This window comes from Mycteria americana, chromosome 1, assembly GCF_035582795.1.
Source record: "Mycteria americana isolate JAX WOST 10 ecotype Jacksonville Zoo and Gardens chromosome 1, USCA_MyAme_1.0, whole genome shotgun sequence".
Taxonomy (NCBI): domain Eukaryota; kingdom Metazoa; phylum Chordata; class Aves; order Ciconiiformes; family Ciconiidae; genus Mycteria; species Mycteria americana.
In genome coordinates this window covers 53,756,221-53,776,837 of record NC_134365.1, presented here as the reverse complement: position 1 = coordinate 53,776,837, position 20,617 = coordinate 53,756,221, and the positions used below count along the sequence as shown (strand labels likewise).

The 20,617-nt window shown below is 38.2% G+C and overlaps 1 protein-coding gene across 9 annotated transcripts in view; it reads left to right on the top strand.

Annotated features, from left to right (window-relative positions):
* Positions 1–20,617, top strand: part of BLTP3B (bridge-like lipid transfer protein family member 3B) — a 66,076-nt gene extending 45,459 nt beyond the window's left edge. For 2 of the 9 annotated variants that reach the window (XM_075497752.1, XM_075497779.1), the window contains 6 exons: positions 551–687; positions 2,282–2,432; positions 8,508–8,764; positions 10,941–11,049; positions 13,760–13,929; positions 14,645–20,617. In XM_075497752.1, the coding sequence (XP_075353867.1) occupies positions 551–687; positions 2,282–2,432; positions 8,508–8,764; positions 10,941–11,049; positions 13,760–13,929; positions 14,645–14,770 (950 nt within the window). In that variant the 3' untranslated portion in view covers positions 14,771–20,617. Of the gene's footprint in view, positions 1–550; positions 688–2,281; positions 2,433–7,890; positions 8,065–8,507; positions 8,765–10,940; positions 11,050–13,759; positions 13,930–14,644 lie in introns of those variants that run through there. The other 7 variants (XM_075497760.1, XM_075497769.1, XR_012775107.1 and 4 more) reach the window with 6 other exon arrangements.

Sequence of the window (20,617 nt, the reverse complement as noted above, 5' to 3'; positions counted from 1 at the left end):
GTTACTTGGGAAGACAAAATGCCATCACTCCAAATGTCCCCCCCTTCCTTCTTCTTCCCCAGCTTTATATACTGAGCATGACGTCATATGGTATGGAATAGCTCTTTGGTCAGTTTGGATCAACAATCCTGGCTGTGTCCCTTCCCAGCTTCTTGGGCACCTGGCAGAGCATGGGGAGCTGAAAAAAAAGTCCTTGACCAGTGTAAATACCGCTTAGCAACAGCCAGAACATCGGCGTGTTATCAATATGATTCTCATACTAAAACCCAAAACACAGCACTACACCAGCCACTAGGAAGGAAATCAACTCTATCCCAGCCGAAACCAGGACACTTCCTTACTTGCATAGCATCTGGAACTTTGAACTCTCTGTAAGAGGAATGGATTTGGCAGTTCAATCATAAATATTTGTTTAATAAGCTGTTCAACTCATCTTAAAAAATGAGTTAATGTATGCATACAGTAACAGACACTGATTTTATTCTTAATGCAGGAGTGATTCAGGTTATGCTATGCTAACTTTGCGTTTTTTCTGATGTATATACGGAAGGTATTACAGCCACAAACTATCAAAGCCCATCAGAAAATGCCCATGAAGGAGGCACAGTGATTGAAAATTGTGATGGGTCATCTCCAGATGCCATGAGTGCTGCTTCAGAGAATGCCCATGAGACTAGTGAAGAAATGGTAATATTATTGAATTCCATTAGAATACCTGCTTAAGTAAATTAAACCTTAAAATAGAGCTAAAATGAATGGTTTTAGAAGTGATTTTGTTAGTGCATTTGTAATGCACTTTTGTTAGTGCATTATGTAAACCTATAGATGTGGGGCACTTGTATTAAGTACAAATGAAGATTAAAATCCAAATTACACTGAGCATTCTCTGTCCTTGTTATCTCCTCTATAGCCACTGTTGATAAATGACAGTAGCCACTTAAAAATGTTGGAAAATATTTCTGCTTTAGTACTTAGCAATGTTTTGTGATATCATCATGTTCTTTTATGCTCTGTTGAATATGATATTTAAAATGAGCTTTTTAACGTCATCAAGTATAGATAAAAGAAAGCACCATAACTCTGACATCTCTTATATGGAGATGGTTCCTTAGCACTGGTAGCATTCTGTAGTATTTGCAAATAGGAGTGTAACAACTGCCCTACCGGCTCAGACCAGAGATGCCTCTTGTCCAGGATTATGTCAGGACAATGCTCAATACTTAGAGAAGATTGTAAGAATGATGCATGTAGAGAGAGATTCCCTCCCTGGGACACCATGCAGGGTCCAGCTTTATCCATCTGCCTTTCTACTTATTCCTTGCTGATCTTTACCCTAATCAATGCTGCTTCAATTATACTCTTGTATCAGTTAAGGTCATGAACTGGAAACCTAAGAATATATGGGCCCAAAGACAGTGAATTTACTGAAATCTGTTGTGTGCTTGCTGATGGATTTTCCTTTTTAGTAATGTTAGTCATGTAATCTTACATTTGCTTTAAAATATTTGTGGATCACCTTCATTTTAAAAGTAATGAAAAAAAGCAGCTCACTTAAATGATTGGTTCCTTTTAAATAAATTTTCAATCAACTGTGCATATAGGTAATATGGAAAAAACAGAATTTGTTCAGATTATTATGCAAATGCATGTAGAATGCATGTAGAATATAACTAAAAAGTCATTAGAAAAATGAGCCCAAAATAGTAATAATGATGATGGGTATGTATCTTCTGATACCAAAGCTGACTTTTGAAACTGGCTGCTACTTTTTTTTTTGAAAGACACTGCAATCCATTAAATAGAGAAAAAGGGCTGACTACTGTGCAGATAGCCAGTTCAGTGGCCTATCCTGGTTCTTTAACCTGGTCTGATTCAGCACCACAAATGCTTGGTTGTGCTTATGATATGCATGAAGTTGAACGCAGCCTTAGAAAATTTCAGGTGTCACATAGGTCACATGCTTCTTTGTCAGAGTGGGGAAAGTCTTTCTTGCTTTCATGGCTTTTCTGGCTGATTCTGGATTGGTATTAGTGGGTTATAAATAAAAGCATCTGTCTTTGGACAGACAGTTGAGCAACCAGCAGACAGTCAAGCCAATGGGTACAAAAAGAAAAGAAGAAGAAATGAGAAAACTTTGTGCTTTTCTGTGAGCAAGGGTTATGGATACGAAGATTATTTGCCTTTTGTGGGGGAAAAGGTTTAGACAGAACTTAAAAAAAACAATAGCCACTGTAAATTCAATGTATAATCTCATATTGTTTTATCTTGATTTTGTTGACAGATGTCTGTTGTGGTTTTCCAAATATTTGGCGTTAATGGTGAAATTGACATCAGAGGTGAAGACACAGAAATATGCCTACAGGTCAACCAAGTGATACCAAATCAATTGGGAAATATCAGTGTTCGACACTATCTTTGCAACAGAACTGTTGGTAAGAACTAACAATGAGATCTCAGTGTTGTGAAACTGGAGTTGGAAACGTTTATTCTAAGTAAATAAAACCACTGTATTAGCTTTAAAGCATAGAAACAGTTTTATGTTAGTACAATAGCATCCTTTTTATGCTGGTTTAGAATATCTACTCTGATTTCTTTCCTAATTGCCATACATTAAAAGGGAAGGAAATAAAAATGGAACCATTCCTGATAGTGCGGGTAAAAAAATGCATTGCATTGAATTCTGGTCATTAGTTTGCTTTTTTAAAATCAAATAAGTTGCATTACATTATGTTACTGTTTTATGAAGATGGAACTTGCTTACTGCTCTAATGATACTTTGCTTAAATGTACCTTGGTTTGAAGGGCTGTTTCTTTTCTTCAAGATCTATTTCTCTAGAATAAATTAACACCCACAGTTTAAACAGATTTATAATCTGTGGTTTAAGTAAAGTTAAAAATTGACTCTGTGTCAGGAAAGATGAGCTGCAAGGACAGCCTTTTTTTTTTTTTTTTTTAAAAAAAAAAAGCTTGATAGGAACACAGGGTGTAGTTTCATGCCAGATATTTGCACAACTAGATCAACCAGTGTATTGTCAGAGCTGTTCTTGGGCATGAGTACGTATACATTCTCTGCCAGAAAACCTAGTTCACATACTGTGAGGTTTTTTCTTGGCATGATGTATTGGCATGCCACTTCATGTCCCAGTTTGCTTTGCTCCCTTCTGCCAGCCTTCCACACAGATTGCCAGCTCTGTTGCGCTGTAGGGTTTTTGGGGCAGATCCTTGATGCACCTGCTTCCTGCTTCTGGTTCATCTCCTTTCCCAGGAAACAGCTATAGCAGCTGTTGGCTGCCATTTATTTCCAGCCTTCCAGCAGCCTGGATTTTCTTCAGGAAGTTGTGCTTGGTGGTACAGCCTCTGATGCCCTAGCTAAAGAACCCATTTACTGGCAAGCTGAGCAGTTGCCAGCAGCTGCTGTCTGAGCAGCTGTTGCATGATGTTGCAGTTGCATTCAGGCATCTGAAGGCAAGAGGGAGGTCCAGCAGGGAAGACTCATGGCTGACCTTCAGTTCATACAGCAGGGAAACTGATTTCTGGTTATCTGTCATATCCTCTGTAAAAGCAAGAGGGAGTAAATAGAAAGAACATGCCACCTTCCTGCTCTCATGTGGATCTACAACTAGAACCTGCTTCCTCTGGTTCAGCTGATTATGAGAGGCTTGCACACTGGCTGATTATTTTTTGGACAAAAGGTTATAAAGTGATTGGAATCTCCAAATACTTCCACTTCATATCTCTTCCTTTCTCTTTCTGGTGGGTATCTGGATGGGTGGGCCAAGAACACTTTTTTGCACATTGCTGGTCACTCCCATCCTGTAACATACATCTTTTCTTCTCTCCACTGATCTTTTCTTCTCTCCACTGTAGGGCTGTGCTTTCTGTACTGAGACAGCAATCTTCTGCAGCCACTGCTGCTCCCCATCTCCCATGTTTATTCTAATATAAGAACTAAGGGAGAAAACAGTTTAAAAAAAAAAAAAATTCCAGGGGATCAAGGTTGGGAAAAAGCTTGAGAATTAGATCAAAAGAAACAACTTAAATGAGTTAACGGTAACAAAATACAATTAAAAGAACCAGTGAGCAAAAGCGTAAGAAAATATCCCAATAAAAGCAACCCCCCAAGACCTTTAATAAAACTTACTCAAGTGCTGAATTAGCAATTGTAACCAGTAAACTGAGGAACCATGCAAAGCAATGAATAATCAGGTCATAAGCAGTCTACGAAGGTTTTCTGGTTAAAAATAACCATTTAAAACGTACCATACTGTTAATGCAGTAGGTCTAGAAAGGGAAAAGTGTGCCTAATAGCTGGAATAAGTTTGAGGGCAATGTGGCAGCTGTGCACTTCCCTGCAGGGCTGGCTGCAGGACGATGCCTTTATCAGATCTTGTCTGGCAGCAATAACAAAAGAAGGGGGGATGGAGTATGGCAGAGGTACTCTGGGAAGGACAGTGCTTTTACTGAGACCTTGTGCTTGGAGGAGAAGGGAACAGCAGTTCATAGCAGCTTCCAAATTGTTTAATGCAGTTTTTACACCATCCCCTGTTGACTGTGCCCCTTTCAGATATCTGCAAGGTAACTATGACTTCATGGCTGAGACTGAATGTGTGGTCTTTTCTTCTGCTGTTTTTCTACACTTTGGTGGATTCTTCTGGCAATGATGCAGGCACTCTTTTTCTGGTCCAGAAGTACTTAGGGCACATACTGCTTATTTCTTTCTCTGTATTTGTGGGAAGAATATAGATCCTTGAGGGAAACAAAGTTTCCCAAACCAATTGCAGAGACTCATTGGACAGAGTGGTCATTGTTCTCCCATCTGGAGAGTTGTCCTTCCTCTTGAAGGAGTGTTGGTCCTTCTCTAAGGACCATTCTCTTCTGTCTGGACTAGAGCCACAAAAGATACCTGATGCTTGCAGTGTGCCTTTTTTTTTTTTTTGTGGAGGAAACGTGAGATCTAGCACTTCTTAAACATTGGAAGGATTGAAGGATGGAGTCATGGCTGTTAGTGTTGTGGAAACCTCTATTCACAGAGCTAGGAAACCTCTATTCTGGTTCGCAGCAGAGGCTGAAGATTCTCATGTTCATTTACAGTTCTTCCCATTGGTCTTTGTCAACCCAGATCAACGATCTGTTCATCTACCCTGACTCTAGTGCCAATAGATATGTGCGTATGCCCTGATTCTACTGCTGTGCTAGGTCACCCACGGGAACCGGGCACCATACAGAAAGAGGAACTCGATTAATCTACAGATAGGAGAGCAAATTGATCCCTCTGCCAGGCTGCTGTAGCTCCAGGCAATGTCTGTTGCATGCTGTACTGAAACTTGAAATTGCAGTTTTCAGACCTGTACTATGTTCAGGGTGGGGTAGTATTACTTGAATAAAGTTACTGTCTCTGGCTACACGTCTGTCTGACTGCACTTCGTCTACAATAATTGACTAGCCTGCATGTTTTCTGGGATGAATATAGAAAGTTAATTATCCTTCTTCTCCCCCTTCCTCTTACCCCACTCTTTATTTTTCTTTTTAAAATAGACATATACAAAACAGACACTGATACAGTTCCTCCTGTCTGCTCAAAACCTTCTTCCCAGTACTCTCCTGGAGCTGTTTTCGGGGAGACGGCATGTTTAGTTGTAGGTGGTATCCACGAGCATCACATGCATCTGTTTTCCTTAGTCTGGCTCCGTCTCGGAGGAACATTGTCCAGGAACATAGAACGTGTTTAACTTCTAGATGCCATACCAGCATCCCCACTAGGGATGTGGTCCACTTCTCCAGTTGTTAGGAACCTGGACCAAAGCCAGTTTTGCCCCAGTGTCTTTTGTCTTCTTGTAGGTTCTCATTAGGCCCTTTATAAGCCACTGCTGAAGGTTCCAGAAGCATCTCCAAACAATCTGGTCTGTAGTTTTGAAAAATAATACATCACATATTGCTTAAGAGGATCTGAACAGGTAACATGCCCCTACGACTACTTCCCAAGAGCAAACAGGAATTCCTCCTACGTCCAGCAGAGAACTTGCCATCGCTGGTTACCAGCCATCACTGGGGCTTGACACTGGGGCTTGACTCTGGGTCTGTCTCTGGCCAGTGACTAGGCTAAGTGGTACTTCTGCAGCTTTGCAACCATGGAAAATCTGTATGTATCCATAAAGAAAGCTTACGCTCTATGATCCTACCTTGAAAAGGCTTTGAGGATCTAGAGGTACTGATCTTGGGGAAAATGCAAAAGGGATTGTTGCAAAGACCTGTGGGATACCAATGGGAAGCTGCTGTAACTTCAGCATGGACACGTTGCCTAATCTGCATAACTTCTATTCACTCAAAGCTAACCTCCTAAGTTTTTGAATGAATCTGACCCAGCATAGTGTCAGTATGACTTAGTGAATTGTCATCTGGTTTCTCCAGTTCTGATCTGTGCTTCATCTGGTTTAGCGTATCAAGAACCTGAAGCCTTAAATACTAATGCTGTGAACAGTTGTTATAGCATTGCAGTAGTGATCAACAATATACTAATGATACCTTTTAAAAATATGTTCACATGCTGCAAATGTCTTTTCTTTAACAGGACACCTGAGTATATCTATAGAGACTTGATATATCAAAAAGCGTGTGTCTTGCAAATGTAATGTGATCAGCAGTGACACCTTGGACTTTTAACCAAGTGCCTTGTAAACCAGATGTGTAATTTCAGAAGGAACACTAATTCGGTGAAGTATGGTTTTCCTTTATATACAGGCATCCAGGATAAGCTTTACTGAAGAGAAGCACTGTAACTTGCAGCCCACCAGCATACTGTGTTTTTCTTTTGCAGTGCATGTCAGATTATTCAGAGTAGGTTATCTCTGAACCGGAAGGGTAAAGTATGCTGTATTCATTACAGTATGTGTTATTACTTAACATTAGATAGTACACAGCAAAGAAGCCACCACAGAGCAAACCTGCACTTCATAGGATCACAGGATAATTGAGGGTAGAGGAGTGGAGGCGATGTCAAGATGTCTCTAGTCCAATCCTGTTCTCAAATCAGGGTCAGCTGTTGAGATCAGGCCAGGTTGCTCAGGGCTTTATTCCATCAGGTCTTGGAAAGGACCTCCAAGGGCAGAGACTGCACAACCTCTCTAGGAAGCCTGCACCACTGCTTAATTTTCCTCATTCCTTACATTTGGTTTGAACCTCTCTTGTTGCAATTTGAGCTGTTGTCTCTCAACCTTCTGACGAGCACCACTGTGAAGAGCCTGGCTCTGTGTTTATAACCTCATTGTAGGTATTGGAAGGCTGCTATGAGATTTCCCATATGCCTTCTCTTCAGTTTCTGGTAATTGCTCATATGCACAAGCAGAAATCAAGAAGGGGAGATTACAATAAACTGCATGTCAGTAATATGGGGAAAGGAGGAAGAATAGTATTAACGAAACAAAAATAGAAAAAGGAAGTATTACTTAATCTTTAAATTTAACTTCACCCACTTCTTTTTTCCATTTTCTAAGCTTGTAAACATTGGGCTTTCCTGAGGGAACCAGAGTTTAAACCAAGAAGCATTTTTTGTTTGTTTGTTTTAATTCTCTCAAATTTGTTTAACAGTTAGATGGTCTACTAATACAAATTGATGTAATTAAGTTGATTTTACTTGAGTTACTTTGATTTCAGCTATCTTTTAAGTTTCAGTGTTTGCTTCTTAATATAATTACTGTGAATTACTGTGAATATGCTTTTTGGCATACAGATAATTTCTGTAGGTCAGCCATCATAGTGACCAAATGACTTGAGAATCCCATGGGGTAATTATTTCTGGTGGTGAACCCTCTTTTTTGTACAACAAATGGATACTGGCCTTCCCCCACCCCGATACCTGGTTACCTTAAATCTTTCATCTTATTTTATTTTTAGAACTGTTTAGTTGAATGTTGCAGTTGTCCTTACTGGTTAAAGATACAGAAACTAACAAGAAGCTGCTAGGGGTTTTTTATGGTTCAAATCTACTGCCACCCAAATAACGGAAGCACCATGTGGTTATGTTCTCCATCTTACTGCATTGCTGTTAATGTTCCTGTGAGTTAGCAAGTAAGTTCCTGAGTCAGGAAATTCTGCCTTTCCAAGAGAATACCTGCTGTCCTGAGAGAGTGAACTGACTTAAATGTTTTTCTGAATTAAAATTGAAGGAGTTAGTGGAAAAGTATGCAAAATAATTATTTTTCCATCATCAAGACATTGAAGAAACACAGGGTTTTTTTTGTGCACAGTGATACTTCTGTGTTGCCCTTTTCTGTTGTCACAGTGAGGTACTAATTCTTGTATGTACTGTTTATTTCTCTTTAGTACTTTGAAGTGATATACTTAGAAATTTGCTCTGAAGTTCTGTATTTGCAATGCTGTAATTTGTGGATAATACTTCTAAAGTACTTTTGGAAAATCAGTTGGACAGTAGAGGTAGAAGTAGTTGCATCATAATTCCTTTTTTGTACATTGCAAAATTTTAATGCAAATTTGTTGTCCTTTTGCAACAGGTTCTGACTGTAAATCTGTGGCTGGACCAGTTAATTCACCACCCGAGATTAGTTTGAGATGGGAAAGTGGGCCTAGCGCTGTCATACATTCTCTGCTGGCTGTAAAAAACGGTTTTCTTCAGTGTCATGTAGAGAACTTCAGTGCTGAATTCCTAACATCTTCTCTCACAAACATTCAGCATTTTCTAGAAGATGAAACCGTCGCAGAAGTGATGCCTATGAAGATAAAAGTTTCTAATGCAAGGATTAATTTAAAAGTATGTTAACAATGAGCTATTCGGCTGCTTTAAAGAAATTGTGTTCTTGTTTCTTTGATGATAAACTACTAATCTGGATACAGTTAACTTCAAAGAAACTGCTATCATACTCTGGAAGGTCTTTAGATAACACTAAACCAATTTAAAAATCCATAGATTTGGTTAGCTCTGTGGTATGCCTAGAGGGGAATTCTCTGCATGACCCAGCTATTTATATGAATTAATATTTTATGCTTTTTTCCTCCTCTCCCAGTCTCTTTTGTAGAGTGACAGTGTCTGGGAGTTTTATAGGTAGGGTATACCATGTTCCTAGAGGCACAGTGTGGGTTTTTCTGGTTGGGTTTTTTTGCTTAGCATAGTAATAGTTTTCTAATTACAAAACACAGATTTTAGAGGTTAATTCTCTCTCCTATGTAAAAGATAGTTCTTGCAATGAAAGGTCAGTGCAAAAGAAGGAAAAAGGTTACAGGAATTCCAGTTCAAACCACTTGAATACTGTTTCTTAGAACCCAGATTTCATGTTCTGCCCTACCTAGAAACAGACACTAAATAATGCCAGCTTCTCTCGCCACTGTAGCTTAAAATAGTAACATTAAGAGGATACTCTTGCTCAAGTCTCCTAGGGGATTTTCTTCCAGACATTTAAAGGAGATGGTAAGTTCTGTGTTGCACAACCATTGAATATAAAGATCAGGACACTTTTTTTGGGGGGGACAGGACATGACACACAACAAAAACCCAAACAAATGTTAAGATAATTATAACATTGCTTTGAAAATTAATAATCACCCATATAAACTTTGAACAAAGTGAGGATTTGAATAGCAGCTCCAGTTCTGCATCTGGGGCTAAGTCCTACATTGTACTAAGATCTTTCTTGACTGGCAGTTGTTATCTCTACAGTGTTCTACTCAAAGTGCACCAATATTCCCTCCCTCCGTGATGCAGCTTTTCCATCCCCTGAAGATCCTTAGGCACTCCTTTAGAGCCGTTTCTACTGCAGGAGTAGCACAAGCACTTTCTGTTAAGAGCTGTGGATCTGTTCCTCAGATTTCAATGTATCACAAACCTGAATGCCCAAATGCAAAAAGGAAAGTCTTAACATATAGTCATTTAAATTTAAAAACAGGATTGTGCTGGTTTATTGGCAAGAAGACAGACTTAAGCAAAATGTTCTTGAGAAAGCAGCTGTTTGAGGTGGGGAATATACATTAATAAACTGGCTGTAAGAGTCTGCTTGGCAGTGAAAGCACTGAAATGCTCACTCAGCAGTGCACACAAGTCACAGTGAAGTTACTCATGATGGTTGACAAACTGCAAATTTGACATACAGATAATTCATTTCTATAGAGTTGTTGGGTAATAAAGAGCAAGAGGATATGGTTCAAATTTATGCTGCATTGCCTATTCAATGCAGTATATTCTTCTGTTTCTTCTGCGTGAGACTTGATGCAGTGTGTTTCACGGGGGGGGAGGAGAATTTAAGAAAGGTTATTTTTTGCATTTTCTACTGTAATCTCAATGCTGTTTCAAGAACCTTTGGCAGTTATATCTCAACAGCTTTCTTGCTATGTGCTTGATGCGGATATGTATAGTTTCTGATTATACTGGCTGCGTTATTCTGCTTGACAGGGATAATGAACTATAAAGACTTCCTGGGTAGACCCCAAAAGAAGTAATTTGTGAAGTTTCTCCTCTGTTGAGTGGAGTAATATAACTGAACTGCAGCTGGTGTCATCCCAAACTAAATTCTAAAAAGGCAAAATCCTCTCAAGAATGATAGCTGTACCCATTCAATCTTTAAATAGTTCAAGGGAAAATCAGATACTATATAGTGCAGGCTTCTTATCTGTGACTCTGAGAGCTCCTGAGCTAAAGAATGTCTTGAGTTGGGATATAATCTTATTGAGATGTCTGTAAAAATACTTTGAAGTATTTTAGTCAGACTGTATATATTGAGTTCAGCAGACTTACTCCAGAGATAAATTTGGGCCTTTAATATGATCCCCAGGAAAAAAAAAAAAGCAGCAAAAGTTTAGTGGAGATCCCATTAGAAAATTCCACTCTGAAATGTTCCCTTTCAAGTTTCATTAAATCCACTTATGTTTAATTGAACATCTTAATTAGCTATTTTGATTTCCTGGTAAACTCATTTTTGAATACTTGTATTTTTTAGGATGACAGTCCACGTGAAAATCTCAAGGCATCTGAGCTGGTACCCATAAAACTACATATTGACATACTCTGGATAGAAAGAAATGATGATGGCTCTTTTCTCATTAGAGGTTTGTATGTTCCTGCACCTTGATATCTCAATAGTATAATCTTCTTATTATAAATACTGTTTTTTTTCCTTTGCGCAGACATGTGGCCAATAAAGAAAAGATAACCGATGATAATTTGTGTAAGTTGTGTTGCCATATACCTGAATTCTAAGTGTAGTCGCATAGAGGAAAATTACCTTTTCGAATAGTGTATTGGCTGTGATAACAACCCACAGCTGAATTAATCTGAGAAAAATAAAAATATACCTATAACTTCATCAGGATATGCTTCATCAGTGCATATCACTTCGCCATGATAAGTCTAAGGTTCCTTTGATTGACTACAAATGAAACAGAAAAATTGCCTTTCTTTACAGATCATCAAGGTGGTTACCTGTTGTCTTTGTGGTTTTGTGTTACAGGTAGTGATAGAGAATGTTGAAAAAAAAAAAAAAAAAAAAAAAAAGACTATTTGAGAAGTACAAGTAGCAGTTTTCAATTCTTTATATTACAGTGGTGTCCTGGCGGCTCATGGCTGGGATTGCACTGAGACTTGTATTTCGAGCAGTGATTTAACTTCATACTTTTCATGAAATATGTATACACTTACAATTTTTTTTCTACGCATATGGGCAAATACTAAATACTCGTAACAAGGCCATGCATTTAGAGATGGAACTTTACTGTTGTCTTTCACAGGCATGTCAAAGAATCATAGAGTAATCTAGGTTGGAAGAAGCCTCTAAAGGTCATCTGGTCCTACTCCTTGCTCAAAGCAGGGGCAGATTAGATCAAGTTGCTGAATGCCCTGTCCAGAGTCAAGTTTTGAGCATCAAAAAGACAATACCACAACCTGCCCTAAATAATCTGTCCCAGTGTTTGACCACCCTTATGGTTAATTTTTTTGGTAATGTCTAATTGGAATTTCCTTTGTTGCAGCTTGTGTCTTATTGCCTCCTGTCCTGCCACCTCAAGACAGAGGTGCTTGAGCACTTGCCAAGCACCTCAGGGAGGTCTGGTCCATCATCTCTATACCCTTCCACTAGATAAGCAAAGGTGGCATTAAGATTACCCCATAGCCTTCTCATCTTCAGATTTGACAAGTGCATCTCTCTGAGCTCTCATTTGTACATCATGTGCTCCTGGCCACGATTATCCTGGTGGCCCTCTGCTGTCAGTATCTTTCTCACACTAGGGAATCCAAAACTGGATCCAGTATTCCAGATGCGGTCTCACTGGTGCTGAATATAGGGGAATAGTAACATCCCTCATCTTGCTAGCTGTACCCTTGCTAGTACAGCCTGTATGTGCCTGGTCTTTGCTGTCAGAGCTCACTGCTGACTCATGATAAATCTTCTTGTTGACCAAGGCCTGCAGGTCATTTCCTGCAATGTTGCTTTCTGTCCAGTTGGTCCCCAGCCTGTAGTGGAGCAAGAGGTTATTTACTCCCAGCTGCAGGACTTCACACTGGCTTCAGCTGAACTTCATGAGGCTCCAGTGAGACCATTTCTCCAGCCTGTCCCTGTTCCTCTGAAAAACAGCTTTGCCCCGCAGTGTGTCAGTCACTTACCCTTCAATTTGGTATTGTTCACAAAATTGCAGAGGATGCACCCACCCTTTCATCCAGGTCCTGAATATATTAATCCAACAATATGCAACATATTGTGTGACTTGAGGAAGAAGAGGTTGCAGGGTGATCTTAATGCCCCCTTCACCTACCTAATGGGAAAGTATAGCAAAGATGGACCAGGCTTCTCAGAGGTATGCTGTGGCATGATTTGCTTGTATTTTAATTTCTCCACATTATCTACTGCATTGTTTGAGTGTTTAAAGATGTTCAATGCATTTTGGTCATCTTTTTATACTAAAATTCGGAAGAAATAGTAATTTAGTGACAAAATAGTTTTAAGGTTTCTTTCAGCTCATATTTTTTCTCCTTTTTGCTGAAGTTCTTTGATCCCTGTTCTTGTCATGGACTGCTCAGGTACAGTGACTTCAAAGGCATAGGTCAAATGCTATCTGCACTGCAGTGATTTATGTATCTGCAGTGCTACATTTTTGAGTCCTCACATGTCTGTGTGATGTGAGGAGGGGTTAATGAACAGAAAACTCTAGTTTAGAAGGAAATGTTTAAAAATGAAAAAACCCAACCCAGAGTATTTTTTAGACTACTAAGAACCATGACCCTCATTTTTTCTCTTGGCGTACAGCAGTATATTTTAATAGATGTTACAGTGCACTTCAGTTATAAATGCTAGGAAGGTTCTTTAATGCCAAGTCATTTAAGTTATTTTCTAACTTAAAAACTTGATCCTGCAGGTTTGTCTGACTGTGTCTTCAAATGTAAATGCAGTCTTCAGATCTGATTTGGACCTGGAGACAGTATATTAATAGCAATATTAATAGTTCTCAAACTTCTAATTATTCAGAATGCATATTCTGTGGTGATGATATTGGTCAGTATAAAAATGTGATAATTTTCTTCAAGCTGGAAGCTGTATATTGTTTCTTCTCATGTCTCCTTTCCTTTCTCTCTTCCTCCAAAAGGGTATATAACTCTTAATTATTTTTTTATTCTTAAATTTTATTTTGGGAGGTAAATATAAATGTACTTAATATTACAAGTATATTTGTTCAGGTGGTTTTAATTTTGTGCTGATGAGAATAAAACTTAAAAAAAAAAAGGACAAAAATCCTAAGCACTACTCTTAAGTATCTCTTTGTGATATAGACAATCAAAGAGTAAATGATGTGTCAAAGATGAAGAATTCAAGTAGTGCATTGCAGCAAGCAACTGGACCTGTTGGACATAAAACACAGGACCAAGCCACGCAGACTACTTGTGAAATTCCCAGACCTTCTAAATCAAGCAGGGATTCAGCCGACTTCCTTAAAAATGAGGTATTAAGAATTCCTTTTGACCTCCCCCACCCCCAATTGTGTTACAATCATTAATCATCATAATTGCTAGATTATCTGGGGGCGGGCTTGGAGGTTACTTCTGTTTAGAAATGTGTTTGAGATGGAAAATATGAATTACGGATATTATAGTATGGTTCAGTACTCAGGCATGCAAAATAAATTTAATACTACTTTCTAAATAGGGTATTAATACACTGCAGACTAATTCTTCTCCTTTACATCAGAGAAAGTTTTATGAGGGAGCAAGTCCTTTCTTCTCCCCATCTCCCTCATCCCTGTACAACACAACTGCCATAAGACACAGGACTAGACTGTTAAGTCAGACCCTTACTAATCTGTCAATCATATCTGCATTTTGAATTGATGGTGACAGAACCCGCACATCAATTTGGCTGTTTTTTCCACTGGGTAAGAATGCATTCCTAGAGCTCAGAACCTGGTGTCATTTCCACTCCACTCCAAAATGGAAGTGGCGTAGCTAAAACATTGGGTATCTTGCCTTTGGAGCTAACTGCATCAACTCTCTCTCTGTTCTACGCTCATTGACTGGGAGTCAGTTGCAATTGACACAGCCCCAACAAACCTGCACTCAGCAATGAATGTGAGCATATGGTATTTTAAAAGTTACTGTAATGGAAAAAGTTGTTATTATGCAGGAATACTAATAATACTCTTTTCTAACTGATTATTTCAGCTTATTGAAGAAAATGAATGTCTCAAACAGGAACTAGCCAAAGCCAAAATGGCGCTTGCTGAGGTCCAAATGGAAAAAGATGCCCTGCTTCATCGTATAAAGAAGATGAATGTTGATCATCAGTAGGACAGTAGTCTGTTGGTGCAAGGCATCATCAACAGAACTTCAGGTGATGGTGGCATCTAAAATACTGTTTGTAAATTGCTGGAAGACACGGTTATTTTTTTTGTCACAGACAAAGTTTTCTCATTACGAACAAAATGTTTGTGAACTAGTTACTATTCCGAAATTATCATTAAACATTGTAACTTTTTTCAGCCCATTTTAAATTGAAATGACTTTGGAAAAATCAGTTTATACTGTACTTTATTAATTTACTGAAGAAAAAAAATCATATCGTCTACTTTTAATATTATCAAAGATGTTATTTTTTAAATGTTTTCTGAAAAGTGGAGGGCTCAGCAATGAAAGAACGTGCCTAGGTGCATAACTGAGTAAAATGTACCACGCCTCATTAACAAACTGTACCTCTGTTTGTTAAGGTTATGTTGTTTTATTATTACTGGAAGGTATCTATACAGGAGGTTACATTTGCACTATGAAGATATGGGCTAGATCCTTTAGAATAGTATAGCTACTGAAGATTAAAATACCAGCCATAAACTGCCCCTAAATTCAGTGTAATTTGCCCAGTGAGGATTTTAAGAATAATCCTCTGGTGCTATAGAGTTCCATATACCCTTTCCATATGCACTCACTCCTAAAATGCCACAGTAAATGCTGGAGAATTTAAGTAAGAGGGCATACTACTGGGCTTTCCTTCGGCATGAAGGTCCACTCTACCTGTACAGCTGATGTAATTTAGACAGTCACACTTTTTTTTTTCCCTCTCTCTGTGATGAGGATATAGCCCTGCACTAGGATCCAGCCCTTTGTGAAAGGTGAGCTTTGAGCCATTGTGCATGCATGTCTGATTTCTGCACAACTCATCAGACATGCCCAAGGATTTGGTCCAATGTATTTAAATATGTAATGTCAATGCTTGGGGGGGAGGGGGGGGAATCCTACAGGGATTCATTAATTGTATATTGCTTTTTTTGATAAAAAAGCTGTAGAGAATCATTTAATTACCCAATGAATTGTGAGATTACATGAAATGTAATTATACAGTTTAAGTCATGGGTGATTTGTACAATTTGAACAATAATTTTCAGCTAAAAACTGGTACAGATGAATAAATAAAAAAGCACAACACTGTAAAATAGAGAATATAAGAGTGTGCTTCTAAACAATTTAGGAAACAACATACAAAACCATACATGCTTGTAAGAGATTGGTTTTGGTAGAAGTAAAAATGACTGAATAATTTAACTAGTGACCTTGAATCTGACAACTGAAAATCTTTTAATTGCTACCATAATTGTTTCTGCTCCATGGGATGTTTGAGGGAAGTTTTGTTTGTAGATATGCAGACAAATCTCAAAAAGTATTTAGTATCCTGTGGTTTGACTTTGCATATTCAGGCTGTCAGACTAGTTTTAATTAAAATGGTTTTCATTAAACCTTTTTGGAGGACACATAATTTACACTGCTGAAAATAGTTATTGAAAGTATGTAGATTTTAATCAAGAACTCTGTGGAAGAACTGGTTCAGGCACTATTTTAGAGCCTGCCTTATGAAACCCTAGTTGAAACTTCCTTTAATGCCCATGGAAATTTTTATCTTATTATTCTGAATAAGATGAAGAAATATACACACAACTGTTTCTAATAGAGAAACAAAATATTTATATTTCAAAAGGTATTTAAGACAGCACAGTATTAAATATGAGTAGTCCAGTTTCACACAAATATCATGTCAGATTCAGGGGAGGAGTTCTCAACTGGTTTAATTCTGATTGGTACTATTAAAGTCAGTAATTCCTAATCGGTTTATCCCTGCCAAGATCTAGTTAGAATTATTCTGAAGAAAGGAATGTATAGAGTGCTTAGTAGCATGTTGCTGGAATAATACATTGAGAATTGTCTAATTTTTAAAAAGAAATAAACAGCAATATCAAACTTCTGTCCTTATTATTGCACAAGCTAGTACCTGCTTCTTTTGACAAAAACCAAACACAAATCAAATCCAAAACAACAACCCAAACCAGTTCTTCTCAGTACAGATGTTGAAATTCAGGGTATCACTTCCTTGCACTTCATTATAACTGAATATATTTCTACTTCATGGCAGTTTTGCAGTAATGAGCATCATCTGTGGACAGTTCAGAAGAGATGAGTGTGCTTGGTTGTGGACTTGACATTACTGAGAGCAATAGTACTGTGTCACTCTGAAATGAATTTTCCTATTGAAAAAATGCAGAGGGAGAGTTAGTTTATTAATGTTTGAAAGTACAAAGTTAAACTAAACCTTAATAGGTTATACTAAAAATAGCGATTAAAGGCCTCAGATTAAATAAAAAGGCTTAATTCATTCTCAGGGCTCTGCTAGTGTTCATAACCTCCTTAAATCGTAGATATGAAATGTGTACCATCAGTAGAGCCTCTTGAATGATTCACCGCTTTTATTCTGCAAAGAACTAAATGGAACAGAGTCTGGAGAACTTCAATGTATACAGAAAACTGACTCTAGAATTCTTGCAGGCAAACTGTTACCAAGTTTTATTTTACGTTTTCTGTGGAAATTTAAACTGGTCTACAGATTAGCTTAACACTCATTCAGCTTGTTTAGAAACACTGTTTTAATGTCTAATAAAGCTTTAGCTCACCTTGAAGAGGCTTTGCCCTTTCCCAGGCTAGGTCATGGAACCATTCTGGCATACCCTGTTGCAGTTCTCACAGTAACTCCAACGTTGTTGGTAAGCACCAATTTTAAATCAAAATTATGTGGCCTTATAGAATTACTTATAAAAGGCCTGTTGGAGAGGCAGCTTCGTACAGATCATGCCTTTCTTCGATGTCCCTGCTCTGGCTTCGTGACAGTAGCTATTCTGGTCCCTGGATTAAACCCACCATGGCTGCTGGCACAGGGGACCATGGTACTGGCTGGGAGGGAACCGTTTGGGGTTTGGTTTTTGTTTTTTTGTTTTTTTTTTCCCCCTGCCTAAGTCCTTTATTTCCTGGTCCCATTAGCCATGTCTGTTTGTACACAGTCTCCCCTAGGAATTGACTTGGAGTCTTAAACTGGATCATAATTGATCTCTAAAGGATAATTGCTAGCTACAGAATACTTCCTAAGTCTGACATGGTAACGGTTACCTTTATTCATAATAAATTCATAATAAATGTAAGGGGAATGTAATAATAAAGGTAAAGACTTTATCAAGCACCTACAATTCCAGGAGTACAAAATGTGCGAATGTATTGCAGAAGCAAACTCCTTGCAGTGACCAGATTTCAGGTAAGTAACAATGGAGAAAATGGTTTCTATATAAAAAATGTGCCCGTATTGGTCTAGTTCTTAAAACATTAATCACAAAATGCTTGAAGTAGATTTTCAGCTCACTGCTGCTATCTGCAAATTTTAGAGAGTACTTCAGATTCCGATTCAGCTGTTGATATAAATCGATGTATTTTTACCTATTGTAGGAACAGAAAATGACCTCGCTAATGTGTTAAGTAGCGATGAAGTTGTGGACACTAGCTGTGAAATCCACTAATTTATCCCTCCCAGTAGGGAAATGAGGTTTTTTGACGGCCCTGCATCACAACCTTATCTTTTTTTTTTTCTTCCAACCTGTGCCACTTCACTTTTGCTGACAATCTTTTGAATAGCAGCCCCATTTCCTCTGCCTCAGTGAAGATACCTGTCATTGTGAACCTAGTAGCAGGCTTTGTAGTGCTGAAGCACATCTCTCCTGTGAGATGAGGCAAACACGTGGCTTCGCATGGTGCAGGCAATCGGCTCTAAGCTGCGCTCGTATTTAGTTTTGTGGTAGTGTACCTCCTGATCTTGCATTACTTATTAGCGACGTGGAATCTGAAAGCATGAGCAGCACAAAGAACGTGTTAATCAGTATTATGGAATGCAAAAAATGTATAGTGAAACGCTAGGAATAGTGGTCTTGTGCTGCAGGAACAAAGCGCTATTTCTTGGTTGGATTAAGAAAAAGCATCACAATAGTAAATAGAAGCTGCATAGTTACAGTTCTATGTATTTTTTAGCATTTTTATATAAAAACTTTAAAACCTCACATTTCTAAAATTATTTTCTCCTTGAAATTTGTTTTAGTGAATTATTTAAATTTGATGGTCTCCTCCTTGCATGCAGAGGGCCAAACCTGCTGTCACTTCAGTGAAGTGATCATGGATTTATACAAGTTTCAAGCAGCTTAAACTGCTTCATGAATGTAAGCAAGGTTTAGACATGGTATCTTTGAATTGTCTGGCTACTAATTAAAATCTACTTATTGGCTATTGTCTATTTTGGATATAAAAAATCAGAACAATTTTTATTATGAAAGGTATTTTTGGAACACTTTAAAATTAATATTTAAAAAAGATTTTTGCAACTTCCAGCTTCTCAAATACTATAGACCGTCTTGCAAGTATGTGCCACACTACTTGCTAGCTGAAACAGGTTGCAGGAAGTGAATCTTCAAAAATCAACTAAACTCTTGATAGCCTGTGTTCTCTCCCAAAATAAGGGGAAACTTCTGCATCCCAAAGAGATGAATCTCTCGTATTGCCAGCTACTTAAATGGGTAAATACTAACTTTGTTAAAAGGTCATTTTGGTTTTGTCTGTCATTGCCCAAGCCATACCTAACCAGCTACATTAAAGTATCTGTATTTTGTTATTTCTTCGCTATCTCCTGCCTTTCTTTTTGTTGCCATCGCTCATTTTAGTATGAGCAGAAGTGGAGTATATGTATTTCCTAAAGCTTTCCCCATGTAATCTCAGTATGAAATCTTACGTTGTCTAAGAATTTCTGAGAGCATCATTTTGGAAGTAAAAATAAGATGCATCACAACTAGGTAAGAAACCATTGAAAATGCCGATTGCTTTATAAGGTGTATGAGATAAGGACTAATGCTGTATCTTCTGTGAGAGTAAGCTGGTAGTGTGTGGAGCATAATGCATGAAGTGGTTAATGCGGTTCTTCTAGGTTAGGGTACGTTTGAAACCACCATGATTTGATTTGAGGTAGATAATTGGTAAGTATTTTAAACATTTGACAGAGACGCATGAACAAATGAGCGCTTTAGAAGTGGTAGTCTTGAGCCAGTAAGTGCTGTATAAAGAAGCAGCCTCCAGACAACTTATCTGTGGAACAAATCTGGATGTCTTCACATTGTCTGCAAACCTCAATACACCGTTACCGTGGAAGGTGCAACCGTCATAAATACCTTTATCGCAGTGTAATTATATTGTTCTAGTAACTGTTGAGGGTTTTGAGCACTGGAAAATACTATTGCAAAGAGAATTATCATATTGAAGTCTATGATGGTTAATGCTTTACTAATAGGAAAAACAGTGCTTAACCAGTTCTCGGAATGGTGAGTTTGTCAGTCATTCTCCGTTTAAACACTTAACAGAACAGGGCGAGCAGAACTCTCCCCACCGAGCCACCGCTAGATGGCAGGCAGTCCAAGAAGTCACTTGGGGCTTCATTTCCTCGCGGGGACCGGTGTGTCTCACTTCACTCGTGAAGTGTCTTGTTAAACTAGAAAATGTCAGGATACAATTTGGAGCTTTTATAAACTTTTGATGATTAATTCCATAACATGATTTAAAATCGGGCTTTTTTCACTTTTAATTTAGATAGCTTATCTTTGTTTCTACTGCCTTCTTTATGGCATGTTAATTTTTTCCTCTTTAAAGAAATCATATGAACTGCCTGAACATTGTTAGAAGAAAGACTTTCTTCCTCCTTTTAGGCTTAAATAAGTTCTAAAAACATATTTTTGTACATATTGTCCCTTTGATAGTAAAATGTTTATCATATTTGTTGTGCTTCATCATTCTCTGTCA